Raw genomic sequence first — 17,258 nt, 5'->3', positions numbered from 1 at the left:
GAACAAAAATAATCAGAATCAAACAGGAAATGTGCAGAAATATACCACTATTCTCCGTCTCTTCTCCATGCCAGCCAAGAAGGTCACCTGCCTCACTATATAAGGATATTACATTTCTACTTTTAATGTTATTTCACACTATATGTTAGCACTTTTCAGTTTCCACTATTATCACATGCTGTATAAATAGACATAGAGATTCTCAGGCCTTTTTATTGCTGTACAGGTACATATTTTGACACCCTATTTATGCCATTACTGTAGTGTGCATCGGCTTTCATGAAGACCATCTCACTTGTATATATGCAGCTCATCATTAAAACTTGAGGATGATGTTACTGTACTGTATTTAAGTTCCATTACATAGTGCATGAGTAATTATATTACAATCACAAAAGCACACATCGGTCTGTGATAACAGAAATTATTCATACTACAACTTCTAAAAACAGATGGAGCTTCTATTGCATAACTAGTATTTTGATTGCGTTTGGCCTCTGATATCTAACAGAGATGAAAGGGCATAATAAAATATAAAGTCTGTTGTACATACTCTGTCGTACACAGGGAGTAAGTGAGATAGATGACATCACCACACATAGGCTGCCATTGATAAAGAGGAGGACCTTGTTGTACATACAGCCAGCAGGATGAGTGTAGTATTTGTACATGAAAGACAGAGCTGATGAGGCAATTCCATAAAACACAAGTGTAGTCGTCACCACAGCTAAGTACCAGCGTTTGTCCTTAGCAGCTCCTGTTAACCTGGGAAAGGACAGAGAAGAAAAAAGAACTGAAAAAAAATCAACTTTTAGTATACCCAAATAAGAACTTTTGCAATAATAAGTAGTAGAATACATGGTTTACTGAAATACATGTTTGAAACTTGACATCTCTGTAAACTTCAGAGTCTAGTCCAATGTGGAAGAACTTTCTTTAAGTTACACACATTGTTTACACCTATTCCAAACACTTTCTTGTAAAAAATTCCTTGGTGGCTATTACTATTCATTTCTCTAAGAAGAAGTTGCAGATAACAGACTTTAATTTTTATTTATTTATTTAGCCATTTGTTAAATGGGCAGATGAGCTGGTCTACTGACCATTTTCAGAGACAATCTGGGCTCTGAGAACAAATTAAGACAGTATATACAAGTAGAATTGCAGTATGCTTAAAAATATTTGGTGTGTGACACGTAATGTATAAGCATAAAGCAGTATTACTAATACAAACTAGAGACTGAGGGAGTACAATTATAAAAGGAAACAAGAACAGTTCATAAATTATACAGAAATAGTGAGGTACTTCAATCTAGGCACTCCTGTCTATGCAGTAACATCATATATACAATATTCACAAAGATTGAAAAGAATTGCTGGCACTGAAAATCCAAAATGTCTTAAATACCTGTGAGAGATCAGAACTCTGAGGACATTTAACCATACTCCTTAAAGCACCTTCATATTATTTCTCTTGTAGAAGCTTCCATTGAGGATTTTAACTTTTGGTAAGGTTTGTAGTGTTTCCATTTCTGATTTTTATTTCAATGGAAAGTCTACCACGGGTGGCAGGTCCAGGTCTTGAAAAAGAGTACTCTCCTATCATTGTTTTGAAACATGGTTGTGTAAAGGGAAAAAATGTCCTCCTGGCTGGCTCTGAGGGAGTGAGTTTGCTCTTTAAAGATAAGTTTTCTTTTTACATGGGGGTATTATCATAGTGCTATGTTTTAAACAGCAAGGTGCTTTGTAGGAAGCCAGCCCTTTAAATGGGCTTCAATGATGAGCATAAGAGTTAGCCAACAGTACAAACCTATAAATTGTATTTTCAGCAGTTTGTGTTATTTGTTGCTTGTAGTAGGATTGCACAATTACTAATGGAAGGCAGAATTCTAGTCTGGGAAACAGAATGTTTCTAGTAATTGCTGTGTGAGATCCTATAGCTTAGCTTAAGTAGTGTTAGTACTCCACTTATAATATTGTCAGTGTGTACTTTAAAACTGAGGGTTAGATCCAGAATGAGACCTAGGTATTTATATTAACAGTCATTAAAAATAGTGTTGCCTAGACTATCTTTGAGAAAGATAGTAGGTAAGTGTGATACTTTCTGAGGTGTACTGAAAAGCATTATATTTTTTCCTTGGAGTTAATTAGTAATTTGTTTTAGCAGCTAGTAATTTAGACATTGGTGACACTTTTTTTGGAGTTTTCTTCTCTTGTTTAGGATTTTTAATACAAATTATTCAATATGCACTTGAACTTTACAAGGAGGTAGAAATGTCTGGCTATAACCAATTTTTTTCATCTTTCTCACTTTACATCAAATTTCCAGTATTTATTATTGGCCAGCAATGAGCGCTACAGTTTAACCCATACAATACTAAGACCCTGTGGATAGTGATAAAATATTGCTCACCAGCAACTGTAGAAAGCAGGCTTGGCTAAAACACCAACAATAGCTGATTGAGACTAAGAAAGGTGGCTCTCTCAGGCTGTAGCAACTGCAGTGTGGAACTCTAGTGATAGTGTGAGTTCTGGAGGAGAGTACATATCAGACTTGGGCAGGAGAAGTGAATTGTGTACTGAAGTGTGTGAGTGTGTGTATGAGTGTGTGTGTGTGTGTGTGTGTGTGTGTGTGTGTGTGTGTGTGTGTGTGTGTGTGTGTGTGTGTGTGTGTGTGTGTGTGTGTGTGCATGCGTGTGTGTGTGTGTGTGTGTGTGTGTGTGTGTGTGTGTGTGTGTGTGTGTGTGTGTGTCTGTGAGCTAAAATGGGGAAATGACAGTAGAATAGAGAACAGAAGACAGAGGGGTAGGAAGAGGATTAAATAAATGTTGGCTGAAAGTCTCACTTGTGAAATATGAAAGACCAACTTTACACATGCATTGAAGCACAGAACACACTATTTCAAAAGGTGGTCACTTAATGGTTGGAACATGTTCAAAAGATGAAACAGGAGTCACAAGTGAGGAGTGAATTGTGAGTGGGTAACTATCAAGAGAGCTAGTAGTAGTTCAGGTAGCATTTATATCACGTTATCGAAAGATGAAAATAGCGAACGCTATTTTATCAAACCTAAAATATCTAAACCACATAATATCGAACATTCAGAACTGCAAATTCTTTCCTTGGGGAAAAAATTTGCTATTCTGAAACACATACACACAACACAAGCACACCTAAAAAACATCAATACACACACATTCACTTATAATCATACAACTAACCCTACACTAAACTATACAGACACTACTATCTATCCACTTACCTTAACCCAAACCCTAACCCTAAGGTCTGTCACTATCACACACTCACCTAACCCGCGTCCTAACCCTAACTCACTTAACCCGCCCCTACCCTAATTCATCTAACCCACGCCCTAACCCTAACTCACTTAACCCCCACCCCTAACCCTAACTCTCCTAACCTGCACCCTAATCCTAACAACCACACAATCGCACACTTACCTGAACCTGACCCGTAAATTTCCACCACAGCACTGAAAATAGCGAAGCCACAGAACTGGCCAAAGAATTCGGTGTTCTGCAGCTTCGCTATGGGGTGAGAAAATGAGCAGATGACTGCAAGCTGAGAAACTTTAGTCCTCTGTGTTAATTGTCATACTCCCAGAAAATCGGCAGAACTCAGACTGAAATTAAAATCCATCGTCTTCCAGAAGGTGAGTACATCTCAGCTTGATATTCAAATCTACAAACTTATGAATAAGCAACAATCTGTAACGGACAGATTATTCTGCAAAAATTGCTAGTGAGGGAACCAGCAGTGGAAGATCATGCGCATGGGTTGAAAGAATAAATTAATAATATGTGGATAATATTTCAGATTATTTGAGTCTTATCTATGTTATATTTTCCATATGATAACACAATTAAAATAACTATTTACAAATAATAGTCTATAACAAAATGCAGACTTCCTGAATGCTGACAAGCTGATAGAATGAAAAAAAACTGCCCAAAATGCAGAAGAGCAAAAAATCTACTTTAACTGAACCCACAAACTTACATATACCAACTCCACAGTCGCACCAACTTAAAGAAGGGAGAAATCTCCCAAAACATGTGAGTCTTTGCTGGCTCACACTTAGAAACCACATCAGCAGTAATTTCCTATTGGAAAAAGTGATTGATGTTCTATGTTTGCAGGCAAATGGAGCTTGAGGAATTTCACTCGAAACAAGACTATGGGAGCCACAAATAAACATGTGGCTTCAGGTAGCCTACCCAACCACTTAATACATTAACTAACCTTCAGACATAGAATAACACAGTCTGTGATTTTATTAAAGCAAAGAATATCGATTAAAGGATTTGACTTACCAGTTCTTGTTCCAGGTGTGAGCAAATGCTGTAATCAGTACCAACTGAATTAGGATGAAGGTAAAGCCTCCTACCACACCAATGTAGTGCCAAACTTAGGCAAGCATACAAAGAGAAAATGAAAAAAAAATTTAATGTATATATTTTCCTATATAATATTTATGAATATATATTAAATACTTTATTTTAAAAAATGGAAACTTTAAATTTCCTTGTACAAAAAGCTATTGTTTGGACTGATCTCCAATGCATGAATACAAATTGCCATCACTTTGTCTTTTCAAATGTCCCTCACTCATCTCACTTTCGAGTTACATTCAAGTTTTATGACATTTCAAGAGAATAATCTACATCTGCCTATTACCATGTTCTTTTCTTTGCCTCTGTGTGTAAAACAAATCACTTGAGATTTCCATTTGGAGTGTCCCAAGAAATGATTGTAATGTTTCCCCAAAGGCACAAATCCAGACACCAATGAATAACTTTATTTATTTTTACTTACAACTCAAGATCAAGAAATGTCCAAGTTTCAGTGTAGTTGTGTGGAGGAAACCGCCAAGAATAACTGTAAAACAGACTTAAATATAATATGCATTAAGAATGATTGCTAACCAATGAATAAATGTATGTGACTAACCCTGGGATTTGGAAAGGACTACTGAAAGTGGTAAGCCCTGACACCAGTAGACACCCTCTTGTGGTAACCCTTTCCAATTCAGAGATAGACCCAAGGCAGTGATTTTACATGGTCGAAAGAATCAATAAGGTAGGCTGTCCTGACCATTATATTGCAATGAGGCATTCCAGGGGAGTGGGTGATGCTAATTAGCCATGTAGTCTCTACAGAAAATGCCTATGAGAAGGGATTTACTTGCCGAGTGATTCAGATAATCACTCAGCTGTGTATATTAACACAGCCAGCTGTGATAGTAACACAGCCAAAGTTCTGTATTCATCCATTATAGTCAGTGAGAAGGACTTTGTTGAAGGTAAGTTCAGGGAAGTTTAAAGGAAAAGTAGCAGTGGAGGGACTGTGGGGGGGGGTGTGCATGTGCATGTGCGTGTGCGCATGTGTATGTGTGTGTGTGTGTGTGTGTGTGTGTGTGTGTGTGTGTGTGTGTGTGTGTGTGTGTGTGTGCGTGTGTATGTGTGTGTGTGTGTGTGATGTGTGAATCTGAATGCATTCAGGTGAGGAGACTGAGTCTTGAATAAATGTCTATATGTGTATACTGGAGGGCTGTTTGTGACTGTGTGTGTGCATGCAAATGTCTGCATGTGTGTTGGAGAGTGACTGGGGGGGTGCCTGTGCCAACATGACACATGGGCTTCCAGTGGAAATTACCACCAAAAAGGGGGATTCAGAGGCATGCAACTTAGCCAATAATGAGGTATTCCTCATTGCAGATAAACATGTCTTTGAATCACATTTTCTGCAACTCTGTAAACTGGACTTACTCCCATTAGGCAGTTTACTTGGCTGTAGTCCACATCTCTGAATCCCATGGCTAGTGTAAAATGAAAAAAAAAAGTAATGAAAAAATAATTGTAAAAAAGCTTTACAGAGATTAGGCACAGACCATGAGTCAAGTTAATAATTTTTCACACAAGCTTCAATTACAGATATAATTACACTTTACTAGAGAAGCAAGTGAATCATACAGAAAGTCAGATAGAAGGATACCAAAAATAACATAAAACTGAAAATATACATCAGTGGCTTTTATATTAGTATCAGATTACTGGTAGAGACATCATAACAGAGCCATGTTAAAAAATACAATTAAACAACACATCTGAATATTAAATACCCTGCCAATAATGTTCTTGCAATACTTTTCATACGGTGTTATCACTGCTAGAGAGGAAATGGCAGTGAATTAATGTTGCTTCTGCACATACTATAGGGCTAGGATCATCTATGTACTTACATCATTCCCGGGCCTTTTATATTAACACCTCTACAAAATCTTGCAGTATGTTGGGGTTGCCAAGCCACAACCTTTAAAAGCGAGACTGGTTCTTCTACTTTTCCAGTTAATACCATACTCTGAGTTCCTGTCAATCCAGGTTCAAGGTGTAATAGAAAATAGTGCCCAATATTTCAATTTTCCACAGTATGCAATGTCATACATATTTTTCATTAGCACCCTTATGCTGTCTAAGTGTTTTTGGCATACTTTCTGGATTTCACACATTACATAAAAAGCAACGTTCTCCTTGGAGAGCAGCCTCTGTAGTCACATAACCCCTTCCACCCTTCCTCAGAGAAGCTCTATGTTATGTGACCAAACCTGCTCTGCTAAATCTATTGCCACTTATTCCCCACTTGCTATCATCTCTCTCTTAGGTTTACTTGTGCATTCATTATCTGCTCCTTTTATTACTCCGACCTGAATTATTTGTCTCAGCAATAGAACCGCTTCTAGGCTTTGTTCTCATTCTGCAGACTGAGCTGCATTTGTGTGACTTGCATAGGTAAATCCATACATTTAACCTGTCTTTCCTTAAGTTTTGTACCCTGTTATACTGAAATAATAACTCTGCAACCACTGCTCAACATCAGTTTGCAGAAAAACATGTTGCTGATTAATGGTACTGAGTTTTCATGTTTCAGTATTATTGGTCCTAATATGTCAGTGGCAAATTACTTAGTACCACATCTACGACATCCAGCATGGCTCTATACTATGATAGCTATACAGCTGATTGAAATACATGTACATAAAATAAACTGTTCTTTTATAGTTCAGCACAAATCTTGGAGTTTGTTATATAATATACAGGAATAGGGTTCCATTTCATCATACAGCTAATCAAACATTTTTCTGTGAAACCTGTTTGGCCAAGGCCAGCAGGTCAAACAGGCAATGTACAAGTTTTAAACCCCATCCCCATGTGTCACATGTCTCCCTCTGCTGGGATAAATGCTCACATCTTAACATACTAGAATTCAGTTCAAGGTGACAGACACTATGGGTTCTGGGATGCATTCATCTTAGGTGGAGAAGTATGGTGGCTCCCACCAGACTTATGCCACTAATCTGATGACAGGGCTTCTGCAGCTGATATGGGGAGCTGCTGTCAGAAAAACATGCGAGTGCCCACTCAGACTGGGGAAAGTAGTCCCTGCTGGTACATGTGGGTGAGTACAAATGGGTGAACTATGGGGCATAGGTAGCCCTTCTGATGATACAAGTGCTCATGTCACCATCAGGGGAGTAGGGCTAAGAGATAAAAATGAAAAAAAAGTTCTCATTGTTACATGATGCTGGCAAAAGCATAAAGCACCCTTATGGCTGCGTAGATGACAGTACGGTGTCTGATTCAGGGGAGGCTTGATGGTCAGCAGGCATAGGAGCAATAATGATACAACAAATACAAAAAAAACATAACATACATAACTGGTTATTCGCCACCCTGCTGTATCAACTGAATTGTGTATTCTACTTTATTTTCATCATCATGTCTAACTTACCATGGATGAAGGTTTCATCTGGAAAGAAAAAAGCTGCTGCACACATTCCAATTAGAGTCAGGAGCTTGAGTAACCAAAACCTGTGGCAGAAACAGAACTTCATTAGGAAGGTAAACATAAAGGCAATCTCTATTTGATAGATAATTATTTTACCTGGTGCTGTACTGCTGGCTTGTAGTCTAGTGGCATATTGTAAACCTCTTACAGAGGATTATGTCCCTTTTAATTAAGTATGCTCTAGAGATAGTTTGACGGCATGTTAAGTATGCTCTAGAGAAGGCTTGACAGCATAAGTATGCTCTAGAAAATGTTTGACAGCATGTCAAGTATGCTCTAGAGAAAGTTTGACAACATGTTAAGTATACTCTAGAGAAAGTTTGACAGCATAAGTATGCTCTAGAGAAGGTTTGACATCATAAGTATACTCTAGAGAAAGTTTGGCAGCATGTTAAGTGTGCTCTAGAGAAGGTTTGACAGCATAAGTATACTCTAGAGCAGGGGTGTCCAACCTTTTCAGTTGCAAGGGCCGCATTGAGTCAACAGAAATGGTCTGGGGGCAAACGGCAAGTGAGGACCAAAAAAAAAAAGGTCTCACATAAAGTGAAGAGCAAAAAAAAAAAAAAAAAAAGGAGTCTGTCTCTAACGACGCATCCTAAACCACAGCGGAACTCCGCTCCACTAATGATTGGCAGTAGATTTTTACATGCTGGCTTGCCTGACCTAACGCACAACCTTCAATGAAGGAATGCCCATTCACGCATGTCGCCACATGGAAGACGCTCTGACTGAGAATCGAACGGGCAACATCTAACTAACATGCAAAAATACTACAGAAAAGTCATCTTATCTAATATGCAGATGCAAATGGCTTAAGCATCATTTTATCATATGTGAACAACCTCAAAATCACCACTAAGCTTCAGGATGACTTAAAGTGCAGCACTGAATACACAGGTTTACACTTGCTCCATTCCCACCTGCCTATCTGCATCATGACTATCTCAAGTATGTCTGTTTGAGTTATTACTGTGCACCTTGAGAGACTAGTTCAAATCACTTTATTACCTCCCACTATTACATGATTGCAATATCAGATTCCAGGTTAGACTGACTTAAACGTATGCAGCCTCTGATGCCATGTAACAAATGCTTCATGCTTAATGACAATCACTTTCTTTTATCATTTACTGATACTACCTGTGAGCAGTAAAAATACTTGCTAAATTTGAAGTCTGACCTCATACTCTTCTAAATATTAATGCTGTTTGAGACCCTGCAAAAGCTTAATATCAACCTATGAACCTTATATGCTGTCAACCAGTATAAACCTGAAACACCACCATTCTAGACCTGGAGATAAGTAACATAAAACACAGGTGCCTAGCTATGGGAAAAAAAACTATGTTTTTAAAAACAGAACAACCACCACCTCCCCCCACACCCATTAATGGTTGATCAGTATCTGAAAGTGAAGAGGGCAACCTACTTAAAGTGAAAACACAAACTGGACACTCTTTTACATTTAGTCATCCCCTAACAACATTCTTACTTGTTGTACAGAACAATTATTCCAGATACAGGGCACTATTCCCAATTACCACGAGGAGGCTCAGAAGGCAAATGATACCCTTCCTTGACTATTAAATGAGATAATATCATTCATTGGGTAGAGAAACTAAGCACTGGAGAGAGGAAGAAATCTCATGACAATCAACCAAATATATACAGAACAAAAAGACAGTCAGAATAGCAACTATTTCAACCAAAGTAACCTATCTTAGGGAAAAACAACTAACACCACCAAGTCTGCTCTCTTGGAAAAAATAAAACAATTAATTTGGAAGGCCATGGGCACTAGAATTAATAGTTAATGATTCAGGAGCCATCATGTAATTAGCCGGATTTGTAAAAAAATACAGAAAATTTCTGCTGTCAACACAGCAAATAATAGTAAACCAACTACCTTATGTAGAGAACTCCATTCAGCAGTAAATAAACCCCATTCAGCCCAACTTATATCGTTTGGCTGCTATTACCCTTCCATTTCAATTTAAAGAAAAAAAATAGTAGCAAAGTGCACTTTGAAACTCTTACAAGAATAATATTCAAGATAAAGAACAAGGACAACATTCTGCAAACTCCATTCAGCTTTCCAGAGAATGGCTGCTTCACTGATAATAAGACCATTGCCACTTATAGTCAAACAACGTTTTGCTGCAGAAATATTTCTGACCCATTTAAGATCACTTTAATACTGTCTATATAGCTTAGCTTACCTTTTACTGCTGTAGAATTGATGTTGTAGTCAGTGTGTAAAATAAATAATACATCCACTTTCTTCACCGCGATCACACTCCTTCCTTCACCGCAAATGAAAAAAACGACCGAACAGTGTTTTGGCGCATGCGCATACCAGCTGAAAGACGCTGGCAAGAAAAAAAACATGAAAAAAGTAATTTTGCGCATGCGCAGAATAGCTGAAGGATGCGGACGTGAAAACACGCGGAAAAAAAGTTAAATTTGAATTTAAGGGTCGCGGGCCGCATGGAAGAGCTCTGGGGGCCGCATGCGGCCCGCGGGCCGCGGGTTGGACACTCCTGCTCTAGAGAAAGTTTGACAACATGTTAAGTATTCTCTAGAGAAGTCTTGACAGCATAAGTATGCTCTAGAGAAAGTTTGACAGCATGTCACATATGCTCTAGAGAAAGTTTGACAACATGTTAAGTATACTCTAGAGAAAGTTTGACAGCATAAGTATGCTCTAGAGAAGGTTTGACATCATAAGTACACTCTAGAGAAAATTTGGCAACATGTTAAGTGTGCTCTAGAGAAGGTTTGACAGCATAAGTATGCTCTAGAGAAAGTTTGACAGCATAAGTATGCTCTAGAGAAGGTTTGACAGCATAAGTATACTCTAGAGAAGGTTTGACAGCATAATCAACAAAGTTTCCATTTCACAATATGAAACCTAAGCAAAGTTCTGAGTAATGCAACCTGTTTCTGCAGACAATCTTCTCTATTACCTTACCCCCATCAAAATTAGGTTGGCATATGCATACTTTCTAGATATAGTCCAGTTACTTCCTTTGTACAGTGGGACCACTGCAATATTCTTTCATCCTTTGGTACTTCCCCATCAGTCAGTGGATTTGCCTTTCCATGCAGAAAGCTAAAACTCCATCAACTTCTTCACTACACTTCTTCCTTTTTCAGACCAAAACTTTTTCCTTTAACTGACGTGAATTATTCTGCTTGCCATCCACCCTGTTCTGTATCCCTCCCTCCACTAGTTTGCTTAAATAAATCTATACTCCTCCTTTACTATTCTGTTACGTAACTGAAATATATTTTACCCCCTTTCCCTTACCTTTCCAGTAGTTCACAATCCAGCTTAACTCTAGGTGTTCTAATTTCTCTAGTTATCCCCTTAACCTCTATATACCATCATCTTTCTTGTTCTCACCTCTCTCTCTATTTCCTGTATACCTTTTCCATCTCCCTTATTGGCTTTCCAGCCTACTTGTTTAGCCATAGAAGTTTTTTTCTCTCTCTCTTCCCTTTTGGTTTTCTGTATATGCCCATGTTGTCTCTAAACCTTTCCCAGAACTGAAAGGCTCCTTACTTCTTCACCATTCTAGCTGCATTTCTGGCATTGTAGTCAACACCTCTGTAACCTTGTGCATTTGTCTTGATGTGTGGACTCTGTCTTCTGCCCTTGAAGTAAACCACATTATAGCATGGTGTCTATTTGCTAATAGTACTTTTAACTTCTTCCTTTAAAACCTTCTGTTCTGCTCAGTACCATATCCAGGATTCATTTTTTACTACAATAGTAATGCAAAATGTAGAGGGATTCCTTTCTCTGCACAGCCTCTCTGAGTTTGTTCTCCCTATCTACCTGACTATCCTAGGTAGGTCCATTCCCCCACAATCCCTGCTTTCACCTCCCCATTCCATGATTGTATTATCTCTGTTATCATTCAGCTTCCCAGCTCAGTATATCTGCTCAATGATAAAGAGCATCTCTCCACAAGGGCTCATCTTCATCCCACTCTTTTGTGACTGGCAGTATACTCACTCTGTTCAGTTCCTTTGCATCTGATCCTGCTTGCTTTACTTCTTTATCACTTTCCACTCTAATATTTTCTTTTGTGTAAAGTGCCACTTCCCCTCCTTGCTGAGTTGATTACAGTTATATAGATATCTGCAGAGAGGAGATGAATTGGGTAACTGTGTAGCTTCGTAAATCTAACAGGAAGCAAATGTGGATTATATAGAATTTTTAGACATCATTTCGAAATATACTTAACTTTATATCTCAGTTTAGAATGTAATGATAAAAATGTAGTTACTCTGCCAAATATATGTGTGTGTGTGTGTGTGTGTGTGTGTGTGTGTGTGTGTGTGTGTGTGTGTGTGTGTGTGTGTGTGTGTGTGTGTGTGTGTGTGTGTGAGTGTTATGCATGGGAAACGGAAAACACTGCACAGACCGAGAAACATTTTGCCATTGATGATACTACAGCAGCAAAGTCTTATGATATACTGGATGCTTGCTATCTGGGGCTACTGTACTTCGTGTATGTCTAGCATTCATAATTGTACTACTTTCAGTTTTCATAGTGGTCTTAAATTATCATGGCAAACCTATAAAGAATCTACAGGCTTTGGCGTACATAAGACCAACCTATTGTAGTTTAGCTAATACAACATAAATTGGTTGCTTAAAAACAAAGACAACATTGATTCAAGCTAAAGAGCTACTCTGATGTTACAGAGGGGCAAAGCACTGACTATGGCCCAGTAGACCCAGGTTCAATTAGTGGAACAGGCAGAAGCAGGGAGGTATGGACTGGCTGGATGGAAGAGCATTTGTTGATAACACTCTCTTAGAGTAGGCATGGTTCAAAGAAAGAAGTTGCCCTCAAACACAGTTAACAAGCATGGGAAGTGGAGCTAGGAGTAGGTAGGTCATATAAATAATGTCCCCCAGGATGGCAGTGGAGATGGACAAGCTCCCAGGAAACCCTTAAAACCCATGACTGGTCCCATCAGTATCAGCTAAGGGCTGAGCTAGTTACATGATATCCCAAAGGGGAACAAAAAATGTAAATAAAAAAATGCAGGAAGCTGAAAAGCAAATAAAAATCATTACATTTAGCAAAACAGTCCTAAAAAGATTAGGCTAAATGATAAAATACAGCATAATGCATAGAAACATAAACAATTTCCTAATTCAGGAGGAAGACTAATTTTAAACTTCAAAATGAAAATAAAACTGCTTAGTACCTAATAGATTTAGTGACCCTATAATGCATCACATATGCTTAAATGTCAGTGAGATATTAGAATATTTGTGTAACCATTTCCTCAGCAAAAACAAAAGGTGAGTTAATGTCTCGAACACTGACAGAAAATGAGCACTCGATTGTTCAAAACCATAATATACACTCACTGTATAACTAAGATGAGGAGCTTAAATATAGGTGACAGCCAGCTAGCTTTCAGTTCTAAATCTGAAACCTTAGATTTCATACTATTTCAGCGGATGCTGAGAAATCCTAGGATTTTACATTTCAGAAGTTAGGATGCTGTCTGTGCCTTCTCTATTTGAGTCTTTAAGTTTCACACTGACATGTATGTCAAAGACCTTTTGGGAGATCTGAAGCAGAGATATCAAGCTTCACAGCTAAATTCCATTTCCAATTACAGGATCTTACACTTCACGGTCAGGTGATAAATATGATCTGATTTTACAATTTAAAGAGTGTATTGATTGGGAGGTGGAAGGCGGATTTACCTTCAGGTTTTACATTACAGTGCCAGCAGTGAAACATAAACTGGAGACCTGAGGTTTCCTGTTTCAGTACTGATTGTAGGATCAAAGGCATAGCAAAACAGTAAAAGTACAAAAAGTGTGGACATTGCAAGATAAAGTACAATAAAATTAACTGTTAGTTCTTTACCCATTGTGGATGAGAGCACGGAAGTCCTGACTGGATTTAATGCTGATAAGGAAGCAGCCCTGAAGAAAGAAAAAGCAGGCCATGCCAAAGCATACCCGATATACTGCTGAATAACCGACCAAGACATCACAGTCCAGCTTCCCTTGCAGGTGCTCACAGATTACACCATAGAATGGCACCTTACAGAAGGAAAAAAGAAGAAATGAAAGCAGTTAATTGGTAGTGGTACAGAAGATTGCAGACCTCTTTCTAAAGTACAGTTTTCTCGACAATAACCAACACCTGCTATTTCAAAGGCAGCTGTGTATGAAACAATTTTCAGCAATTATTCAAAGCATACTTTGACAATGCTAAGCCATGGAAGTGATGCACTTTGATTATCAGCTCTTTCCATAGCTATTATTGCTTGGAATCCCATTAAAAGACTGTTGAGAGGAGAAGGACTTCAGTAAACTAACAATATGGTGGTATTTCTGTACCCACACATGAATTGGTTCAGGTATATCCATATTTGGGGGCGTGGCCAAGGATGAACACAGGATAGCAGCAGATTTCTTCAGCTCCACCAATTTCATTACACTGACAGGAATTAATTACTTAAAAAATTATTTTTTGAAGTAATTTTCTTTCTAAATATATTTGTTTTATATAGTTCTTGAACTATATCTAAAAAAGAAAGGAAATTTTAACAATATTCCTGTCAGAAATCACATTGGAAATTTTCCTGTCAGTTTATCAGTCTGAAATGAGTTCCAGTAAGACAAATTCTCAAGACTCCAGCATCAAGAAAGAATTTCAGTCTCTGATAACTATAACCCAGCAACTTACTGCTAAGATGGATAAAATGGATACTAAAATTGATACCTTCATAGAAAAAACTACAAAACAAATAGACTTGTTACATATAGACCTGCAACAACAGAAGATCCAGATGACAGGCATAGAAGAAGCTGTGAATGACATGGAAAATAGAATCCAAGAAGAGGAAATCAACATTGAGTTTCTGCTGAAATAAAATACACATTTACAAACAAAGCTAGATGACTTGGAAAATAGATCTAGGCGCAATAACATTAGGATTTTTGGACTGCCAGAAAACATTGAAGGTAACAATATTACTTCTTTTTTAACAACATGGCTCCCTAAAACTTTAGACTTACCAGAAGCATTCTCTTTTGGTATCGAAAGAGCACATAGATCTATAGCTAATACTAACTCTAACAAAAACTATCCTAGATCAGTTATAGTTAGATTTCTATCATCTTTTGATAAAGAGATGGTTCTTAAATCTGCTTGGGCTAAAGCTCCTGTTAAGTTTAATGAGACAACTGTGCATTTTGACAATGACTATTCTCCCTTGGTAATAGCTAAAAGAAAAGTTTTTCTGCCACTAATAAGGGAGCTTAAAAAAGCACAGTTTAAAACATACCTTCTGTTTCCTGCCAAGCTAAAAATCTTCCTTCCTGATGGTCCTAAAATTTTTGATGACTTAGACTCTGCTTTACTGTTTATCAAAAAAAATAAGATTTTGGATAAAATAGAGGAAATGGAATGGGCTAGTCCTTCATTAAAGAGACTGGCAACTGAAACTTCGTGGAAGACTTCTGAGAAGAAGAAGAGACTAAAGAACAAATGATTTGTTCTATGTTTTTCTTTTTTTTTCTCATCATTTTACTTCATTATTAATCTTTTTAAATATAGTTCCTGCATTTCCAGAAAGCCACAAATGTTCTGAAAAAGATTTAATCAAAGTTATTCTCTGTGTGCAAAAAAATGTTTTGTTTCATAACCAGTCAAAATATCTGAGGAACTAATAACAAGCTATTATTCAATTTGTTTCTCTTTCTGAAAAAGAGAAGTAAGGTCAGTAATTTGATACATTTTTTCCTTTTTTTTCTCCTTCTCTTCTTTTCTTTGTTTAAACAATGACATTCTATTTAGATTATGTAGTGGGTAAAGGGTTGGGGAGGGCAGGGAGAGAAGAGTAATGAAAATATGATAAATAGAATAATAACATATTTATTCCTTGTAAAAAGTTTATATGTTCTTAAATTGCAATTCCTAATTATACTATATTGATGATACTGCTTATGCTTGTTTGTAAATAATATGTTATGCTTTAACTAATAATAATTAGAACTAAATAATAGTAAATAATATGTTTTATTTTTAACTCTATTAATATAAACAGTAAGTAATATTCCATTGTATATACTTCTTATAGCTTTCTCTTACATTTTTTTTTATTTCTGCCTTACACTCTTTTATTTTCTACTCTCTTTTTCTTTTCTTTATTCTTTCTCTTTATTTTTTTCCTCATATTAATATATAGAAATGCTTTTGATCATATAGACACAGTAAATAATAAGATTTGTATAAAAATTGAGTTGGGACAATAATATTGAGTTTTATTACCTATTAATAACTTTGGGCTTAATTTCAATTACATAGAGGCTGTAATAACCTGTAAAATACATCGCGAAGGTTTTGTCATGTTTAGATGCATTTACACTGCTAAATGAATGTTTGTCACTAGTTTTTAACAAGTTTCCCGCCAAAATGTTAAGGGAGACAATCTGGGATGTGGGCTACTTCATGAACAGTGTCCTCATGCTGTTTCAAAAGCTTCAACTCTCAGAATTCTCACAGAGAAGCTGAAAGCAGTCAATCTGACCTTTGACCCAGATATCACACTGACACACCACAGATTCAGGAAGAACACTCTACCAGGAAGTAGAACTGATGCAAATGTGACTATGTGAAGGAAAATGAACTCTTTGACATTTAAATGTGAGTTATTTTATATAATTACTTAAATATCTATGTTATAGTTCATAAAATATGTCAGTTATAATGATTTTAAATGATGCAGTTTCTTGTAGTAAGTAAATGTCTTATTTTAGAAGGCATAGAAAATGAAACATTTATTCAAGTGTTTTTGAAAATCTACTTGACTGCAGCATACTAATCTGTGTTCAAAACTTATGTTCCAAACATATACATTACTATAACTCATTTAATTCATCTGATTGACAAGCATAAATAACTTTATAACTCTATTCTGGAAGAAATTGTCTTGTGATATATTTTAAAGCAGTAGTATAGACATACAAAATACAGATGTTTTTTTTACAATAATGCAAGTGTTTCTGAGAATTTGCATAACTATGCAGTATGATTTATAACAACTTCTATAAATATAATATTTTATTCTATTGACAATAATGAGTATGAGTAAAATGCTCATATACAAACAATTCAAGGTTTTTTCTGGAAGCTGTTGACTGCATTTACATGACAGAAAATAGATGCATCTTAATATATGTAATGTCTGAACCATATTAGCCAAAGTTTTTGATTTAAATGAATGTTAGAACTTATTTTTACATACTTTGAATAAATTAATATGTAAATATGCCTTCCTTTTTCTCTCTTTCTTTCACTCTCTCTCCCTCTTTCACGTCTTTTATTTCTCTCTCTCCTCTT

General features: G+C 36.8%; 1 protein-coding gene across 1 annotated transcript in view; it reads right to left on the bottom strand.

Moving 5' to 3' along the window:
* Positions 1-17,258, bottom strand: part of SERINC4 (serine incorporator 4) — a 93,139-nt gene that overhangs the window by 51,232 nt on the left and 24,649 nt on the right. The window contains exons 2-5 of the mRNA XM_044076377.1: positions 13,773-13,951; positions 7,810-7,889; positions 4,335-4,428; positions 554-765 (exon numbers count right to left, since the gene is read on the bottom strand). Coding sequence (XP_043932312.1) covers positions 554-765; positions 4,335-4,428; positions 7,810-7,889; positions 13,773-13,951 — 565 coding nt within the window. The remainder of the gene's footprint in view (positions 1-553; positions 766-4,334; positions 4,429-7,809; positions 7,890-13,772; positions 13,952-17,258) is intronic.

Source organism: Protopterus annectens, chromosome 7.part0, assembly GCF_019279795.1.
Source record: "Protopterus annectens isolate FY-2018-M chromosome 7.part0, PAN1.0, whole genome shotgun sequence".
NCBI classification, from domain to species: Eukaryota; Metazoa; Chordata; order Ceratodontiformes; family Protopteridae; genus Protopterus; species Protopterus annectens.
Note: the sequence above shows the minus strand (reverse complement) of the source record. Positions and strands in the feature narration are given on the sequence as shown.